The 18718-nt window shown below is 40.6% G+C and overlaps 1 protein-coding gene across 1 annotated transcript; it reads right to left on the bottom strand.

Annotated features, from left to right (window-relative positions):
- Positions 1-1567: 1567 nt before the first annotated feature.
- On the bottom strand, positions 1568-3550 carry LOC109206611 (UDP-glycosyltransferase 89B2-like). Its single transcript, XM_019369448.1, has one exon. It carries the CDS (start codon positions 3271-3273, stop codon positions 1789-1791), a length of 1485 nt encoding a protein of 494 aa, XP_019224993.1. The 5' UTR covers positions 3274-3550; the 3' UTR covers positions 1568-1788.
- Positions 3551-18718: the final 15168 nt, after the last annotated feature.

The raw sequence follows: 18718 nt of genomic DNA, 5'->3' as shown, positions 1-18718 counted from the left end.
AAATCCCACAGGTCGTCCACTCTCCTAGCGCGGAGAGTCTGGGACAGTAACTCTCCCTCCCATATATGGGCGGACCTATGATCGCCCTGAAGCACTAATAGCTCACGAGAGTAAGGGCCGGGATGTATAGGCGGCGTGTCCATGTCGTCAACTGTAAATTAAACAACATTAATTGTATGTTTATTATTTAATTGTACAAAATATATATACCTATTGGGTTCCAGGCTCGATATTTGAGGCCGAGTAGCACCAAACTATCATAAATATATATGTGTGTCAAATTCAATATTTTGATAATTTTGTGTGTTGTTTTATAATTTAAATTCTTAAATATATATACCTATTGGGTTCCAGGCTCGATATTTGAGGCCCAGTAGCACCAAACTATCATAAATATATATGTGTGTCAAATTCAATATTTTGATAATTTTGTGTGTTGTTTTATAATTTAAATTCTTAAATATATATACCTATTGGGTTCCAGGCTCGATATTTGAGGCCCAGTAGCACCAAACTATCATGAATATTTATGTGTGTCAAATTCAATATTTTGATAATTTTGTGTGTGTTTGTTTAATAATTTAAATTCTTAATTTTTAATTATTTAAATTCTTAAATATATATATATATATATATATACCTATTGGGTTCCAGGCTCGTTATTTGAGGCCCAGTAGCACCAAACTATCATGAATATTTATGTGTGTCAAATTCAATATTTTGATTATTTAATTGTACAAAATATATATCTTCATCTACCAGTATAAGAAATACTTAAACTACAAGGATTCTACGCTAAAATACTATACAGTTTACTACGCTAAAAGTTTCTACATTTTACTACGCTAATAAATAAACTAAATGTAAACAACAAATACATTTTAATCACATAATATTCACAAAAATACATATAACATACTAGTTTCGCAAATAATATACAAAACGACATGGAAACACTAATATCTAAATTCGGATATTAACATAAAAAATTAAATTTCAATTTTACATTTATTTTAGAACACATTAATCTAAGTCCGGATAAATATAACATACTAGTTTCGCAAATAAAACACAACGACATGGAAACACATTCAATGTCGGGGAAGAAGACGAAGGGGCTATTTAATTTAAGGTATAGCGTTTTTTTTTGGACGCTATATGTATAGCATCTTCATTTCATACGCCATATGTGGCAATCAAATCGCCTGTCAGTATAGCGTATAAATAGAAGACAGCTATACATTAACAGAAAAAGTTACCGTTAAGGTATAACGTCTTGTATTTAAACGCTATACATAAATATGTAACATTTTATTTTTACACTTATTAATGTATTTTGAGTCCAAAAATACAATATTTATTTTGTTTTAATATCGTTTGTAATTTCTGAAATATTCATCGATAATAAAACTCCTAAATTTTTTACATTTCCATTTTCAACGTTTGTTCATCTTCTTGTAATACTACACTATATAATTAATAATTATTTTTGTAAACAGTAGCTTTACAAGCATTTTAGTCCTTTAAAAGAAAATTTTCTGCTTATTAAGTACATTAGATTGAATACTCTCATTCAATATGTAACTACTTATTCATAAAACCAATACGTAACAACTTATTATAAAATTTATTTCAACATGTAGACATACTTTCCAACACTTAAATTTATCTAAGTCAAATAGTCTCTATATCATTATAACGTATCGAATCGATAATCAATCCTTACATATTGGCATTGTAAAAGATAATCCCAATGGTGTGATGTGGCGCACCAAACTTTTTGGATTTTTATTTGCCTATCGACATCACAAGGCCGAAAAGTTTGTTTAACCTTTTGATTTTTGTAGCCTCCTCACTTAAATGCTTTACGAACATTTCCAAATCCTTGAATGAGTTCCCACCTTCTTTAATTCCATTCGATGCAGCTTTTCGTAGCTCAGACGCTCGTTCCCTTCGCTCAACTCCTTTCCCTTCCACAGCTTCTGCTAATAACTTAGCCAACTCATCCGAATTCGATATTGTTTTTGCACCTTCACTAGCTCTAGTTGCTACCTTATGCTCGTCAACTAAAAGGTTCGCATTTGCAAATTGGTCAGCACCCATTGGCCACGTTAACATTGGTACACCCGCAACTAAGCCTTCGAGCGTTGAGTTCCAACCACAATGAGTTAAGAATGCGCCAGCGGCTCGATGCTTTAGGATAAGGACTTGAGGGGCCCAATCTCTAATAACCAATCCCCTTCCGGCTACTTTTTCCTCAAACCAAGATGGAATCACGCCGTAATCGTTCGACACGTGTCCTTTTGTGGCCCGTTTAGCTGACCAAATGAATTTGACACCACTTTTCTCCAACGCTATTGCTAACTCCTCCATTTGCTTGTTTGTTAACACCGCTTGGCTACCAAAACAAACGTACACAACCGAGTTATCTTCACACGTGTCGAGCCACGCTAATATTTCACTAGCCAAAATAGAGCTCGAACCACCTCTGTTCGATGAACCAAAATTATTAGTATCATTTTCCTCGTGGGGAGGCAGTACTGGACCCACGGCCCAAACCCGGTCGTGGCCCAAATCTTTCATCAGATGATCTAAATACACACTTTCCAACTCCGTGAACGTGTTGACAACGAGTCCGTGACTCGCTATATCAGCAAGATAACTTTTTCTGATGAATTCTGAATTTGGGTCTCCTTTAACATAGCTACGAAAAATAGGAGACAGCTGCCACCAAGGGAATTTTGGGCAATTCGGAATATTAGGGAGTTCAAAAATCTCATTCTCATCGTTGGTATTTTTCCTTTGGGGCATTTCACTCCAAAGTGAATAAACAACTGATAAAGCCAACGCGCCAGAGGTGGAAAACACGTACCGGCGAATACCAAGCTGGGTAGCAATTTCGTGAGTGAACCCCAAAAACATATCGGAAATTATGGCCGACGGCGGCGAAGGGTGGTTGTTGAACCAGTCCAAGATGGGATCTTGAAGCTTACCTAGAGTATACATCATAGAACGGAATCCATCGGCGGGAAGATCCTTGACGTTCTCAACGCCGTCGGGAATTGAAGGGTGAGAAGGGAAAGGCAAAATAAGAGTATTAATTGATGGGTGCTGAGAAAGAAGTGGGTTTAAAATAGGAAGATTTTTGGGGGTCACTAAAATAGTAATAGCTATATCACGAATGAATAGCTGATGAGTGAAGTCTAAAAGGGGTAGCATATGGCCTTGTGCTGGATAAGGGAAGATAAGAGCATGAGGACGATTTTCAAACATCTTTCTACGTTGCAGATGAAGAAGAAGATGAAGAGGAAAGGGGAAAGTGGTTCAACTTTTAAGGACAAGAACAAATGTATTGTCTTTTGGGATTTCTTTTTTCTTTTTTCCGCTTTATGAAGTTGAGGGAAATATCCTACTGGTATCTTTTTCTTTGTGCTTTTTTTATATAGATTTCGGGGGAGACAAAGGTTTGACTTGATAAGCTATTAGTTGACCGACCATATTCAACTAACTATACTTATTTTTTCCACTGTTGACTACTGTATTTTGTGAATCTTTTGCAATAGATTTTTTTCTCTAATAAGGAAAAATATATATATATTGCTTAGAAAGGAAAAATTACTACTTACCTACCATAAAAGATTCTCACCATTCACAGTTAAAAACTGAAAGATTACATTGATATTTTTCCATGACTATATTTGGTATCAAAGTTAAGTTTGCAATCTTTCATGTGTCAATCTGACGTGTCTTTTTTGTTTTTTTACTTATGAGGAGAGTATTATGGAAATTTTACAAATATGAAACCTATAGTCTTAAAATTGAAAGATGAAAGGATAGTGAACTTTTTGCAATAATCAATTTCTCTATTAAGGAAAAAATGATATTATTGCTTAAATTTTTAAATTTGAACGATGAAAGGATAGTGAACCTTTTGCAATAATCTTTTTCTCTGTTAAGGAAAAACTGTTACTATTGCTTAAAGTGAAAAATCTACTAATTACATTCCATAAAAGATTCTCATCATTCATAGCTATATACTAAAACTGAGAAGATTACATATACTACTATATTTTCCATGACTATATTTGATATCAAGGTTAAGTTAAGTGTGCAATCTTTCGTGTATCAATCCGACGTGTCGTTTTTGTTTTTTACTTTTGAGGAGTTATTGTTACGGAATTTACAAATTTGGAACCTACATTCTAAAATTTGAACGATGAAAGGATATTGTCTGTAACTCAAGATTTTGCTTCGTAAGTTTCGGATTAACTGAAAATAGATGCGGTTTGAAATCACTTTGAAATTTATGTGAAGTTACTTACTATATTATTCATAAGACAACGATCCAGCCAAGCAATTTCAATTTTTAAAGGAATGATAATGTAGATAATAATAATTATTCGATAAAAAAAAACACCCTTGCATAAAGAAATTCCATGCATAAATATTTGATTCTTTTTCATATTATTACATCGCCAATCAATCAAAATATGTTATGGTTTAGATATAGCTGTCACTTATTACTTAGCATATCTGTTTTTTTTTTTGGTCAAAAGGAAGAACATATATTATAGATAAGAGTACTAGTACATCAAACGTGATCCAACCTAGGCATCATAGTAGCTAGAGTAGAATGCATAATAGGAACTCCAGGTGTCCCCGCATGGGGAGCACTACTAGGTACTAAGTCATAATTTAGATATTACATTAGTATTATAAATACTAGTTATAGAAGGGAGCGACTGTGTCGAAACAGGTACAAGCCTCCTTTGTTGGGTGCCTTGTTGATCTTGCTGTAGATAAGGTGTAACAAAAGGTGGTGGTTGTGCAAAAAGTATGCAGGTAGACGCTGCATTCCTGGATCCATATTTAGTTAAACTGTCAGCAACACAATTCTGATCTCTCTATATATGCTGGATGGGTGGGCTACCCAGTTGTAGAAGTAACAACCTGCAATCATTGATAATGTTAGTATAATGCATAGAAGATATTTGAAACATACCGATGAGTTGTTGGGCATCTGTTTCGATCACAAGTGGTGTCAGATTCTTTTGCAACGCTATTTTCAATCTCATGAGGAGTGCAAATAGTTTTGTCTGTATGCTGGTACCTTATTTTGACTGTCCTGCAAAGCCCATAACCCAACTGCCTTGGTGGCTTCGAAATACTCCACCAATGCCACATTGTTTATGGAAAAAATGAAGTAGAGCCATCTATATTTAGTTTATAGCAATTTTCAGCTGGCGGATGCCATTTAAATATATAGAGGTATGGATTGGCAATCCTTTTTTCTCAGTTTGTGACTCGTTAAGTAATAATATTCTGCTGTAGTAGTAATTAGTAATTGAATATTTAATGGAAGTCGTTTATTTTTCAACCTGTGTTTGTTCCGTAGAAGCCAGATATGCCATAGGGCAAAAGGTATGAATATAGTAGATGGGATGTGATGGGGGTTGGGTGATAGATGTGTATGAACAATGTCATACAACTAAGTGGTAGAATCCATTGGAAATGTAGTAGTGCACGAAAGTGGGAGCGATAGGTTGAGATATTTTCATAACTGGATTGCATTAGGGCAACAGAAAAATACATGTTGTATTGTTTCAGGTGCCAAATGGCACTATGTACATATAGATGATGCTAAAATACCTAAATGGGAAAGGTATGCAGCAGTGGGAAGTTTATTATGGGAAATTAACCAAAGAAAGAAGGACATTTTTGGTGGAATGTTCAAATTCCAAATCCAATTGTAAGAAGAAAGTTGGCAATGTTTTCAAATGCCAAGTCCGGTTATAGTAGTAATTTGAAACTAGTTTTTTCTCCTCATATTTAGGTAATGGTCCAGTGATACAATTGCGGGGTGTGAAATTTGGTTTGATCCAAGGATCAGACCAAAAATGCGCATGGTTGCCATTGGTAAGGTTCCATTGATACCCTAAGTGACAATACAACCAATCCCGCATTATGTTTCTCCAAGTGGATGAGATGGTTTTTTTATAAGATTTTTTGGACGTAGATATATATGCAACAGTACTTGTGCCCAAAGTTGATTAGGATTTTTAAAAAGTCGCCATGCAAGACTTGCGTGTGATGATTTATTTTTAATGGAGAGATTTTGAATTTCTAATCCGCCTTGATGTAGTGGTTGGGTTACAGTATTCCACTTTATAAGATATAATTTTTTCTTTTGCAAAGTTGTGCCCCAAAGAAAAGTTCGTTGATAGCGAGTAAGATGTGAAAGTATAGAGGTAGGTATTGTGTTATATTGCATAAGATTGTTTGGTAGTTGGTTGAGGGTAGAGCGGATGAGTGTTGTTCTACCTGCTTTTGATAAAAATTTTATTTTCCAACCCGCTAGTTTATTTTTGAAATTATGAAGCAAAAATTGGTAATCACTTTTTGAAGGCGGTTTTGTAAAGATTGGAAATCCTAAATACCTTCCAAAGGTTTTCCCTTCCTTCATATGAAATAGTTGGAGGACTGTTTGTCTAGTTGGGTCTGGACAGTTTTTTGAGAAGAAAATATTAGATTTCTGGAAATTTATAGTTTGTCCTGAGTGAGTGGTAAAGTTAGCAAGAGTATCAACAATTGAATTACACGTAGCAGGAGTAATTTTTGCTATGAGAAAAATGTCATCAGCAAACAATAAGTGAGATAGTTGAGGTCCCCTTTTAGCAAGGGTGATGGGTTGCCAAGAGTGATAATCAACCTATGTGTGGATTGTGCGCGAGAGCATTTCAAGACAAAGGATAAACAGATATGGAGATAATGGGTCTCCTTGTCTTAGGCCTCTGGTAGGCATGAAATATGCAGATGGGTTGCCATTGATAATTATGGCTGTAGATGTAGTAGTGATACATGACATAATTAATTGAGTAAATGTTGGAGAAAATTGAAGGGTAACAAGAGTGTAATAAATGAAAGACCATTCCAATTTATCGAAAGTTTTTTCAAGATCCAATTTTATAAGCATATTAGAATTGTTACCTTTCATTTTTTGGAATCTTGTGATTATTTCCTGAACTATAAGTGCATTATCTGCAGCTCGTTGATTTTTCTGGAAGCTAGATTGAGTAGGATTAATAAGATGTTCCAGCATTGGTTTAAGCCTATTGGCAATAATTTTTGTAATAAGCTTATAAATAGTATTACAAAGACTGATAGGCCGATATTGGAAAATAGAAGATACATGTTTATTCTTAAGGATTAGGCAAATTAGAGTATTATTAATGTTAGGGTCTATCTTGTGGTCTTGGAAAACCTTATGGCAAAAATATTTTACTGAATTACCAATGATATGCCAATATTTTTGATAAAAGAAAGGGTGTAATCCATCTGGACCTGGAGCCTTTAATGGTTTAAAAGAATGTAATGCATTGATGATTTCATGATCTTGGAGGGGTTTGGTTAAGGGATTTTGTTCCTGCAGAGTAAGAACATTGGAAGGTTGGATTAGATGATGTCGATTTGAGCAAAAAATTTGTGTCTTAAAGAGAGATTGATAATAATTGATAATATTTAGTTTAACAATTTGAGGGTCAGTGATCCAATTGCCCCCTTGATCTTGTAGAGCAGTTATATGATTATGTCTACGACGATTTAAAGTGGATAGGTGGAAAATTTTTGTATTGGCATCTCCATCATTTAACCAGTTAATACGGACTTGAGTTTCCAAAATTCCTCTTCAAGTTTTAAGATGGCATTAAAGTCATATTTTAATTGACTTTCCAAATTTTATAAAAATGCACTAGTAGGATAATTAGAGGAAGACTGAATACCCCCAAAACGAGCCAATATTTTTTGCTTACGTGTAAAGATATTTCCAAAAGTAGAGTTATTCCATTCTTGTACAATTTTAGTGAAATTTTCAATTGTTGGGAGTAATTGCAGATTATTATTCCAGGCTTGTTGGACTAGGGAAGGGAAGGTAGGATGTGTAGCCCAGATAGTTTCAAAGCAAAAAAAATTTTGACGAGGGAGAGGGCAGTGTTCAAGTTCTAGTAATAGTGGACAGTGATCAGAATGTGTCAGTGGTAAATGTGTGACAAATGCATTGGGGTAAAGCCTAAGCCAGTCATAATTTGCTAAGAAGCGATCAATACGTTCGAGAATATTATGACGATTATGACGACCGTTTGTCCAAGTATAACGACTACCTTTATAGCCTAAATTAGTAAAGTGACAATAATTTATGCAATCTATAAACTTGTTGGACCTTGAAATATTAATTTGTTGGCCTCCAAATTTATCATTGGCATGAATGATGTCATTAAAATCCCCCCTATAAGCCAAGGTCCCTTATAATGATCATGCATGCACATAATGTTATTCCAAAGAATATGTCTATTATCTAAATCATTACTTGTATAAATTGCAGTAAATAGCCACTTTAGAGTAGAGGGGTGTACCTGGATGTGACAGTGTATCTCTTGGCGTGTGGATGCCACTAATTCTACTGTGAGTGCATCACTAAACCATAAAATTGCTATGCCTCCCGACTGGCCAATAGCAGCTTCGTCAAGTAGTCCGGTGAAATTGAACTCTTCTTTCAAATGTTGATGATCCTGGCAGTGTGTTTCCAATAGCACAACCAAAGAAGGATGATTGTAGTCAAGTAAGGAGCGAAAGTTACGTCAAAAATCTGCAGACTGGGCTCCTCTACAATTCCATATGATGAAATTCATATGAGTATCATTTGGGGTGAGCAGTGGACTGCTCTGTTGGATCCTCACTTGTGATGACCCACAAGGTCATAACTTGCTTTAAATTAAATTCTGTGTTTTCGAGACCTTGAAAACCTCATTTAGAGTCACCTCAATTTGTGTGCGCAGTCCGGGCGCGTAGCTGGAAAGTTTAAATATGAAAAATCTGTGAAAAATAATAAAATTTGGCTAATAAATGAATTAATTTGACTTCGGTTAATGTTTTGGATAAATGGACCCGGACTCGTAATTTGACGGTCCGGAAGATCCGTAGGAAAATATGAAACTTGAGCGTATGCCCGGAATCGAATTTTGAGGTCCCAAGCCCGAGAAATAAATTTTTTAAAGAAAATTGTTTTCTGAAATCGTTTAAAGGATTTGGGAATGAATTTTGATTAGAACATGTTGGTATCGGGCCCATATTTTGGTTCCCGCGCCCGGTACAGGTCTTATATGTAATTTGAGATAACTCTGTGAAGCTTGGTAAGAAACGGAGTCCGTTTGACGTGATTCAGACCTTAATTGGGAAATTTGATGTTCAAAGGAGTTTTGAGGAATTTTATTGATCTTGAGGTTTAATTTGATGTTCATGATGTTAATTTGATGATTTAATTACACGAATAAGTCCGTAGGATGTTTTTGAGATTTTGTGTGCACTAGGTTTGGGTTCAGAGGGCTCGGGTGAGTTTCGGGTAGGTTCCGGGATGTTTTAGGCTTAGAAATCAGAGCTGTTGCAGGCTCAGGGAAGTGGAAGGCCTCTGAACAGGCCAGTGCGGTCTGCACAAAATGGACTGCTGCCGCGGAGGGGCCTGTGCGGCCGCACTAGTTTTTGTGCGCTCTGCGGTGAAGAGCATTTCACTGGTCCAACTTCGGAAGCCTATATCTTTTGATCTATAAGGAATTTTGAGATGATTCAAAAACAAAAGTTGTAGCCCTTCGTGTCTAGTTTCCAGAAAGGTAAAACAATCACAATTTAGATATTTGTAGAGAAAGTTATGGCCAAAAGAATAAGACATGTCACTGCAGAACACTGGGAGGCCTGTGCGGCCGCAGTTGATTTTGTGCGGTCCACACAGGGCATCTGAGGGCAGTATATTTAGACGGGATTTTCAGTTATTTTTCATTTTTAAAACCCCCAAAAACATATTAGGCGATTTTTCAAACAACCTTTCTTCTCCAAATCAATTGTAAGTCGTTTCTAACTAGTTTTCTTCAATCATTAACATCTTTTAACATGATTCCAACTTCAAATCAATGATTTTCATGGGGGAAATTGGGCGTTTTGGGTAGAACCTAGGTTTTTCAAAATTTGGGGATTTGGACCTCAATTTGAGGTCCGATTTCAAAACAAATTATATATTTGGGTTCGTGGGGGAATGGGTAATCGGGTTTTGGTTCAAACCTCGGGTTTTGACCACATGGGCCCGGGGGCGATTTTGACTTTTTGGGTAAAATCTTGGAAAACTCATTTTCATGCATTCAAATTGATCCATTTAGCGTTTATTAATATAATTAAGTAATTTGTGATTAGATACGAGCGAATTGGCGGTGGAATCAATGGGTAAAGCTATAATTGAACCTTGAGTTGTGTTCGTGGCATCGAGGTAAGTGTTTGGTCTAACCTTAGCTTGAGGGATTAGGAGTTGAGTCCTAATTGCTATGTGGTAATTCGACGTATAGGCATGGTGACGAATATGTATACGTTGGTGTCTAGCATGACCGTGAGTCTTTAAATTGTGAATATCTTGATTTCGTTGTATCTTCCATGCCTTGGTGATGATTTCTATTTGTTGTGAAAAGCTTGTGGAAGGAAATGGTGACCTTTGAACATCAAGGAGCATTGGCTCAAGTTATATTACAAATTGTGAAAGTATATGAGATGATTGAACCCTTTGGAGCATTGGCTCAAGTGGTAAAGTGAGTTAGGAAATAAAAGTGAAAGAAAGAGAAAGAGTTATTAAATTGTTCCCTTGCCGGAATTTCTATTATTATTTTGTTTATTCCCTTGCCCATTTATTTGTGATTGTTGTTTGGGTGAGGAAGAGTGTTAAAGCACGAAGGGTGATGCCGTTCATTGTTGATATTGTAAGGATAGAGTGTAAAGCACGAAGGGTGATGTCGTGCCGCACGATGTACCATTCCGTGCCGATTCTATTGATTATATGTGAGGAAAGAGAGTAAAAGCACGAAGGGTGATGCCGTGCACACTTTTATTATATGATTGCTTTGGTGAGGACGAGAGTAAAAGCACGAAGGGTGATGTCGTGCATTAGTTGAATTCTGTTTCTTGTTGACATCTGAGTTATGTTACTGCTTTCGTTTATTTAATGTCTTTCTATTCAGAATTTCTATCTCCCCCACAGCATGCTCTCCCTCCCACTTTGACTGGTTATTTCTCTGTCTCTTTCTGTTGTGTGTGTGTGTGTGTATATATATATATATATATATATATATATATATATATATATATATATATATATATTTGAACTGCACAAGTTTATGTGGTAGTCTGGTCTAGCCTCGTCACTACTTCGCCGAGGTTAGGCTAGACACTTACCAGCACATGGGGTCGGTTATGCTGATACTACACTCTGCACTATGTGCAGATCCCGGGGCAGCTTTTGGACCGTAGTGTGGAGGCTATTTTCAGTTCGGGCGGAGATCCAAGGTAGACCTGCAGGCGTCCGCAGGCCCTGGCGACTCCTCTATCTTCTATTCCCTGTTTCATTTTCCTTATTTCAGAAACAGTGTACTGTTATTTCTTCAGACTTTGTGTGTAGTGAATCTTAGACTGTCTGTGACACTGTGACACCAGGTTTTGGGTGGCTAAGGCTTAAGTATTTGTAATAGATACAGTTTTTTTTCATATATATTATGGATGTCTTCCGCTTAAATTTGAATTTCCGCTGTTATCACGTTATTGCCTTATAATTGTTAAAAAGAAATAATTGGTTAATGAAGTATTTAGGTTAAAGGTTTGGCTTGCCTAGCTCGCATTAGTAGGCGCCATCACGACTCCCGAGGGTGGGAAATCCGGGTCGTGACAAGTTGGTATCAGAGCTCTAGGTTACATAGGTCTCACAACTCACGGACAAGCTTAGTAGAGTCTGAGGGATCGGTACGGAGACGTCTGTATTTATCCCCCAGAGGCTACCGAGTTAGGAAAAGTTTCACATTTGTTCTTTCTTGTCGTGCGGTTTGGTTTCTCAACGCTAATTGAATTTCTACTCTGTTCTTTCGCAGATGGCGAGAACACGCGCTTCCTCATCTTCTGATCAGCAGTCCGAGCCCCAGGCAGCTCCCACTAGGGGCAGAGGGCGAGGCCGAGGCCGTGCTAGAGGCCGAGGTAGGGGCAGAGCTCAGCCCCGAGCAGCAGCACCAGTGGCGGAGCCTCAGGTTGACTTCGACGAGGAGGTTCCGGCCCCAGCCCCAGCAGTTCCGGTGGGCCCAGCTCAGGTCCCAGAGGGGTTTATTGCTACCCCAGTTCTTCAGGATGCTCTGGTCCGATTGGTGGGTCTCATGGAGAGTGTCACCCGAGCAGGTTTGCTTCCTGTAGCACCAGCCGTCTCTCAGGCTGGAGGAGGGGCCCAGACTCCTGCTACTCGTACTCCGGAGCAGGTAGCTCCCCCGATTCAGACTCCAGCAGTTCAGCCAGTTGGAGCAGCTCAGCCGGGTGTGGTAGCCCAGGCCGGTGATGGGGCAGCTATGTCTGCCGATGCTTTATGGAGGTTGGATAGGTTCACCAAGCTCTTCACTACTACTTTCAGCGGTGCATCTACCGAGGATCCTCAGGATTATTTGGACAGCTGCCACGAGGTTCTTCGGAACATGGGTATTGTTGAGACCAATGGGGTTGATTTCGCTACATTCCGGTTGTCTGGATCCGCCAAGACTTGGTGGAGGGATTATTGTTTAGCTAGACCAGCAGGATCTCCAGCCTTGACCTGGGAGCAGTTCACACATCTATTTCTGGAGAAGTTTCTCCCTATTACACAGCGAGAGGCCTATCGGAGGCAGTTCGAGCGTCTCCATCAGGGATCCATGACAGTCACCCAGTACGAGACCAGGTTTATTGATTTGGCTCGCCATGCTCTTGTTATACTTCCCACTGAGAGGGAGAGAGTGAGACGGTTTATTGATGGACTCATTCAGCCTATTCGTCTCCAGATGGCTAGAGAGGCTGGGAGCGAGATATCCTTTCAGGAGGCGGCCAATGTGGCCCGGAGGATTGAGATGGTATTGTCACAGGGGGGTGGTCATAGAGCAGACAAGAGACCCCGTCAGTCAGGCCGATTCAGTGGTGCCTCGTCTGGAGGCAGAGATTCGTATGATAGGGGTCAGCCTTCTAGGCCTTTCCAGTCAGCCCTCCAGGTTTCTCACGGTGCCTCAGGTGGCCGTGGTTCTCACGCGCACTATTCTGATCAGCAGCCATTCAGTGCACCGCCAGCTCCTATCAGTGCACCGCCACTTCAGAGTTTCCGTGGTGGTCATTCAGGTCGACAGGGCCAGCAGACTCAGCAGCCGAGGACTTGTTACACTTGTGGTGACACGGGTCATATTGCCAGATTTTGCCCTCGAGCACCGAGCAGTTCTCAGCACCAGGGTTCTCGTGCCATGGTTCAGGCACCAGGTGTTCCACAGCCCGCCCAGCCAGCTAGGGTTGGGGGTAGAGGTGCTAGAGGTGGAGGTAGAGGTACTAGAGGTGGAGCTCAGGCCGCTAGAGGTGGAGGCCAGCCAGCAGCAGGCCGACCCAGAGATGTGGTTCAGGGTGGTGGGGCCCAGCCCCGATGTTATGCTCTTCAGGCCAGGCCCGAGGCTGAGGCTTCAGATGCAGTTATTACAGGTACGGTTCTGGTTTGTGATAGAGATGCTTCAGTGTTATTTGATCCGGGGTCTACGTATTCGTATGTATCATCTTATTTTGCCCCGTACCTGGTCATGCCTAGTGATTCATTGAGTATTCCTGTTTATGTGTCTACACCAGTGGGTGATTCTATTGTGGTCGATCGAGTCCATCGTTCTTGTATTGTGGTGATTGGGGGTCTTGAGACTCGTGTAGATTTGTTGCTTCTGGACATGGTTGATTTCGATGTTATATTGGGGATGGACTGGTTATCACCTTACCACGCTATCTTGGACTGTCATGCCAAGACTGTGACCTTAGCTTTACCGGGTTTGCCTCGTTTAGAGTGGAGAGGGACTCCTGGTCATTCTACCCGTAGTGTTATCTCTTATGTGAAGGCTCGGCGTATGGTCGAGAAGGGGTGTTTGGCCTATTTGGCATATGTTCGTGATTCTAGTGCTGAGGTTCCTTCTATTGATTCTGTGCCCGTTGTTCGTGAGTTTCCTGAGGTTTTCCCTTCAGACCTGCCGGGTATGCCACCCGACAGGGATATTGACTTTTGCATTGATTTGGCTCCGGGCACTCAGCCCATTTCTATTCCGCCGTATCGTATGGCCCCGCCTGAGTTGAAAGAGTTAAAGGAACAGTTGCAGGATTTGCTTGAGAAGGGTTTCATTAGACCCAGTGTTTCGCCTTGGGGTGCGCCGGTGTTATTTGTTAAGAAGAATGATGGGTCAATGAGAATGTGTATTGATTACCGGCAATTGAACAAGGTTACAGTCAAGAATAAGTATCCGCTGCCGAGGATTGATGATTTGTTCGATCAGCTTCAGGGTGCCAAGGTATTTTCCAAGATTGACTTGCGATCTGGCTACCATCAGTTGAGGATTAGGGCATCCGATGTCCCTAAGACATCTTTCCGCACTCGGTACGGGCATTATGAGTTCTTGGTTATGTCATTCGGGTTGACAAATGCCCCAGCAGCTTTTATGGACTTTATGAACCGAGTATTCCGGCCTTATTTGGACTCGTTCGTGATAGTCTTCATTGATGATATATTGATATATTCCCGCAGCCAGGAGGAGCACGAGCAGCACCTTAGAGTGGTTCTTCAGACTCTGAGGGATAGTCGGTTATATGCTAAGTTCTCGAAGTGTGAATTCTGGTTGAGTTCAGTTGTATTTCCGGGTCATGTTGTATCAGTAGAGGGTATTCAGGTGGATCCAAAGAAGATTGAGGCAGTCAAGAACTGGCCTAGACCAGCATCAGCTATAGAGATTCGGAGTTTCTTGGGATTGGCAGGCTACTATCGTCGGCTCGTGGAGGGCTTTTCATCTATTGCAGCCCCGATGACCAGATTGACCCAGAAGGGTGCCCTGTTCAGATGGTCGGATGAGTGTGAGGAGAGCTTTCAGAAGCTCAAGACAGATCTGACTACGGCACCGGTGTTGGTGTTGCCCATAGGTTTAGGGCCTTATACAGTTTATTGTGATGCTTCCCGTGTTGGGCTTGGAGCATTGTTGGTGCAGGATGGCAAAGTCATTGCCAATGATTTGAGGCAGTTGAAGATTCATGAGAAGAACTATCCGGTTCATGATTTGGAGTTGGCAGCCATAGTTCACGCATTGAAGATTTGGAGGCATTACCTGTATGGCGTGGCATGTGAGGTGTTCATGGATCACAAGAGTCTCAGTATCTGTTCAAGCAAAAGGAGTTGAATTTGAGGTAGAGGAGGTAGTTGGAGTTGTTGAAGGATTATGATATCACCATTTTATATCATCCGGGAAAGGCCAATGTAGTGGCCGATGCTTTGAGTAGGAAGTCAGCCAGTATGGGCAGTCTTGCTTATATTCCGGTCGGTGAGAGGCCGCTTGCTTTGGATGTTCAGGCTTTAGCCAATCAGTTCGTGAGACTGTATGTTTCTGAGCCCAGTCGTGTGTTAGCTTGCACGGTCGCTCGATCTTCATTATTGGAGCGTATCCGTGATCGGCAGTATGATGATCCCCATTTGTGTGTCCTTAGAGACACGGTGCAGCGCGGAGATGCCAGGCAGGTTACCTTAGATGATGATGGAGTTTTGAGATTGCAGGGTCGAGTATGTGTGCCTAATGTGGATGGGCTCCGAGAGTTGATTTTGGAGGATGCCCATAGCTCCCGATACTCTATTCATCCGGGCGCCGCGAAGATGTATCAGGATTTGCGGCAGCATTATTGGTGGCGTAGAATGAAGAAGGATATCGTAGCATATGTGGCTCGTTGTTTGAATTTTCAGCAGGTTAAGTACGAGCACTAGAGGCCTGGTGGTTTATTTCAGAGGATTGAGCTTCCCGAGTGGAAGTGGGAGCGGATCACTATGGACTTTGTTACTGGACTTCCGCTGACTCGGAAGAAGTTCGATGCAGTATGGGTCATTGTTGATAGGCTGACCAAGTCAGCGCATTTCATTCCTATGGCAGTCTCCTATTCTTCTGAGAGGTTAGCTGAGATCTACATTCGGGAGATTGTTCGCCTTCATGGTGTGCCCGTATCTATCATTTCGGACCGGGGTACACAGTTTACCTCGCATTTCTGGAGATCAGTTCAGTGAGAGTTGGGCACACGGGTTGAGTTGAGCACAGCATTCCATCCCCAGACGGACGGGTAGTCGGAGCGGACTATTCAGATTTTGGAGGATATGCTCCGAGCTTGTGTCATTGATTTTGGAGGTTTGTGGGATCAGTTCTTGCCTTTAGCGGAGTTTGCCTACAACAGCTACCAGTCGAGCATCCAGATGGCTCCTTATGAGGCTTTATATGGTAGGCGGTGTCGGTCTCCGGTTGGATGGTTTGAGCTGGGAGAGGCTCGGTTGTTGGGTACGGATCTGGTTCAGGATGCCTTGGACAAGGTCAGGATCATTCAGGATAGGCTTCGTTCAGCTCAGTCAAGGCAAAAGAGTTATGCGGACTACAAGGTTCGAGATCTGGCTTTTATGGTCAGTGAGCGGGTATTGCTCCGAGTGTCGCCCATGAAGGGCGTGATGAGATTTGGGAAGAAGGGCAAGCTTAGCCCTAGATTCTTTGGTCCGTTTAAGATTCTTGATAGAGTGGGAGAGGTGGCTTATAGACTTGCATTGCCATCGAGCTTATCAGCTGTGCATCCAGTGTTTCATGTGTCCATGCTTCAGAGGTATCACGACGATCCATCCCACGTGTTAGATTTCAGCACTGTCCAGTTGGACAAGGACTTGACTTATGAGGAGGAGTCGGTAGCTATTCTAGGCTGGCAGGTTCATCAGTTGCGATCGAAGAGCTTTCCTTCTGTTCGTGTTCAGTGGAGAGGTCAGCCTCCTGAGGCATCGACCTGGGAGTCCGAGTCCGATATGCGGAGCCGTTATCCTCATCTTTTCCCCGACTCAGGTACTTCCTTCTTCTGTCCGTTCGAGGACGAACGGTTATTTTAGAGATGGAGAATGTGATGACCCACAAGGTCATCACTTGATTTAAATTAAATTATGTGTTTTTGAGACCTTGAAAACCTCATTTAGAGTCACCTCGATTTGCGTGCGCAGTCCAGGCGCGTAGCCGGGAAGCTTAAATATGAAAAATCAATGAAAAATGATAAAATTTGGCTAATAAATGAATTAATTTGACTTCGGTCAATGTTTTGGGTAAACGGACCCGGGCTCGTGATTTGACGGTCCCGGAGGGTCTGTAGGAAAATATGGGACTTGGGCGTATGCCCGGAATCGAATTTCGAGGTCCCAAGCCCGAGAAATGAATTTTTTAAACAAAATTGTTTTCTGAAATCGTTTAAAGGATTTGGGAATGAATTTTGATTAGAACATGTTGGTATCGGGCCCGTATTTTGGTTCCGGTGCCCGGTACAAGTCTTATATGTAATTTAAGATAACTCTGTGAAGTTTGGTAAGAACCGGAGTCCGTTTGACGTGATTCGGACCTTAATTGGGAAATTTGATGTTTAAAGTAGTTTTGAGGAATTTCATTTATCTTGAGGTTTAATTTGATGTTCATGATGTTAATTTGATGATTTGATTACACGAATAAGTCCGTAGGATGTTTTTGAGATTTTGTGTGCACTTGGTTTGGAGTTCCGAGGGCTCGGGTGAGTTTCGGGTAGGTTTCGGGATGTTTTAGGCTTAAACATCAGAGCTGTTGCAGGCTCAGGGAAGTGGAAGGCCTCTGAACAGGCCAGTGCAGTCCGCACAAAATGGACTGCTGCCGCGGAGGGGCCTGTGCGGCCGCACTAGTTTTTGTGCGCTCCGCAGTGAAGAGCATTTCACTGGTCCAACTTCGGAAGGCTATATCTTTTGATCTATAAGGAATTTTGAGATGATTCAAAAACAAAAGTTGTAGCCCTTCGTGTCTAGTTTCCAGAAAGGTAAAACAATCACAATTTAGATATTTGTAGAGAAAGTTATGGCCAAAACACTAAGACCTGTCACTGCAAAATACTGGGAGGCCTGTGCGACCGCAGTTGATTTTGTGCAGTCCGCACAGGGCATCTGAGGGCAGTATATTTATATGGGATTTTCAGTAATTTTTCATTTTTAAAACCCCCAAAAACATAAGAGGCGATTTTTCAAACAACCTTTCTTCTCCAAATCAATTGTAAGTCGTGTTTAACTAGTTTTCTTCAATCATTAATATCTTTTAACATGATTCCAACTTCAAATCAATGATTTTCATGGGGGGAAGTTGGGTGTTTTGGGTAGAACCTAGGTTTTTCAAAAATTGGGGATTTGGACCTCAATTTTAGGTCTGATTTCAAAACAAATTATATATTTGGGTTCGTGGGGGAATGGGTAATCGGGTTTTGGTTCGAACCTCGGGTTTTGACCACGTGGGCCCAGGGGCAATTTTGACTTTTTGGGTAAAACCTTGGAAAATTCATTTTCATGCATTCAAATTGATTCAAATTGTGGAAGGAAATGGTGACCTTTGAACATCGAGGAGCATTGGCTCAAGTTATATTACAAATTGTGAAACCATATGAGATGATTGAACCCTTTGGAGTATTGGCTCAAGTGGTAAAGTGAGTTATGAAATAAAAGTGAAAGAAAGAGAAAGAGTTATTAAATTGTTCCCTTGCCGGGATATTGTTGCTTTGTGGATTATCTCCCTTGCCGGGATGTTGAGATTATTGATGTTGTACTTTTGTCGGGATTTAATTGTTT

The sequence above is a fragment of the Nicotiana attenuata genome, unplaced genomic scaffold (genome assembly GCF_001879085.1).
Source record: "Nicotiana attenuata strain UT unplaced genomic scaffold, NIATTr2, whole genome shotgun sequence".
In the NCBI taxonomy this organism is placed as follows: domain Eukaryota; kingdom Viridiplantae; phylum Streptophyta; class Magnoliopsida; order Solanales; family Solanaceae; genus Nicotiana; species Nicotiana attenuata.
Note: the sequence above shows the minus strand (reverse complement) of the source record. Positions and strands in the feature narration are given on the sequence as shown.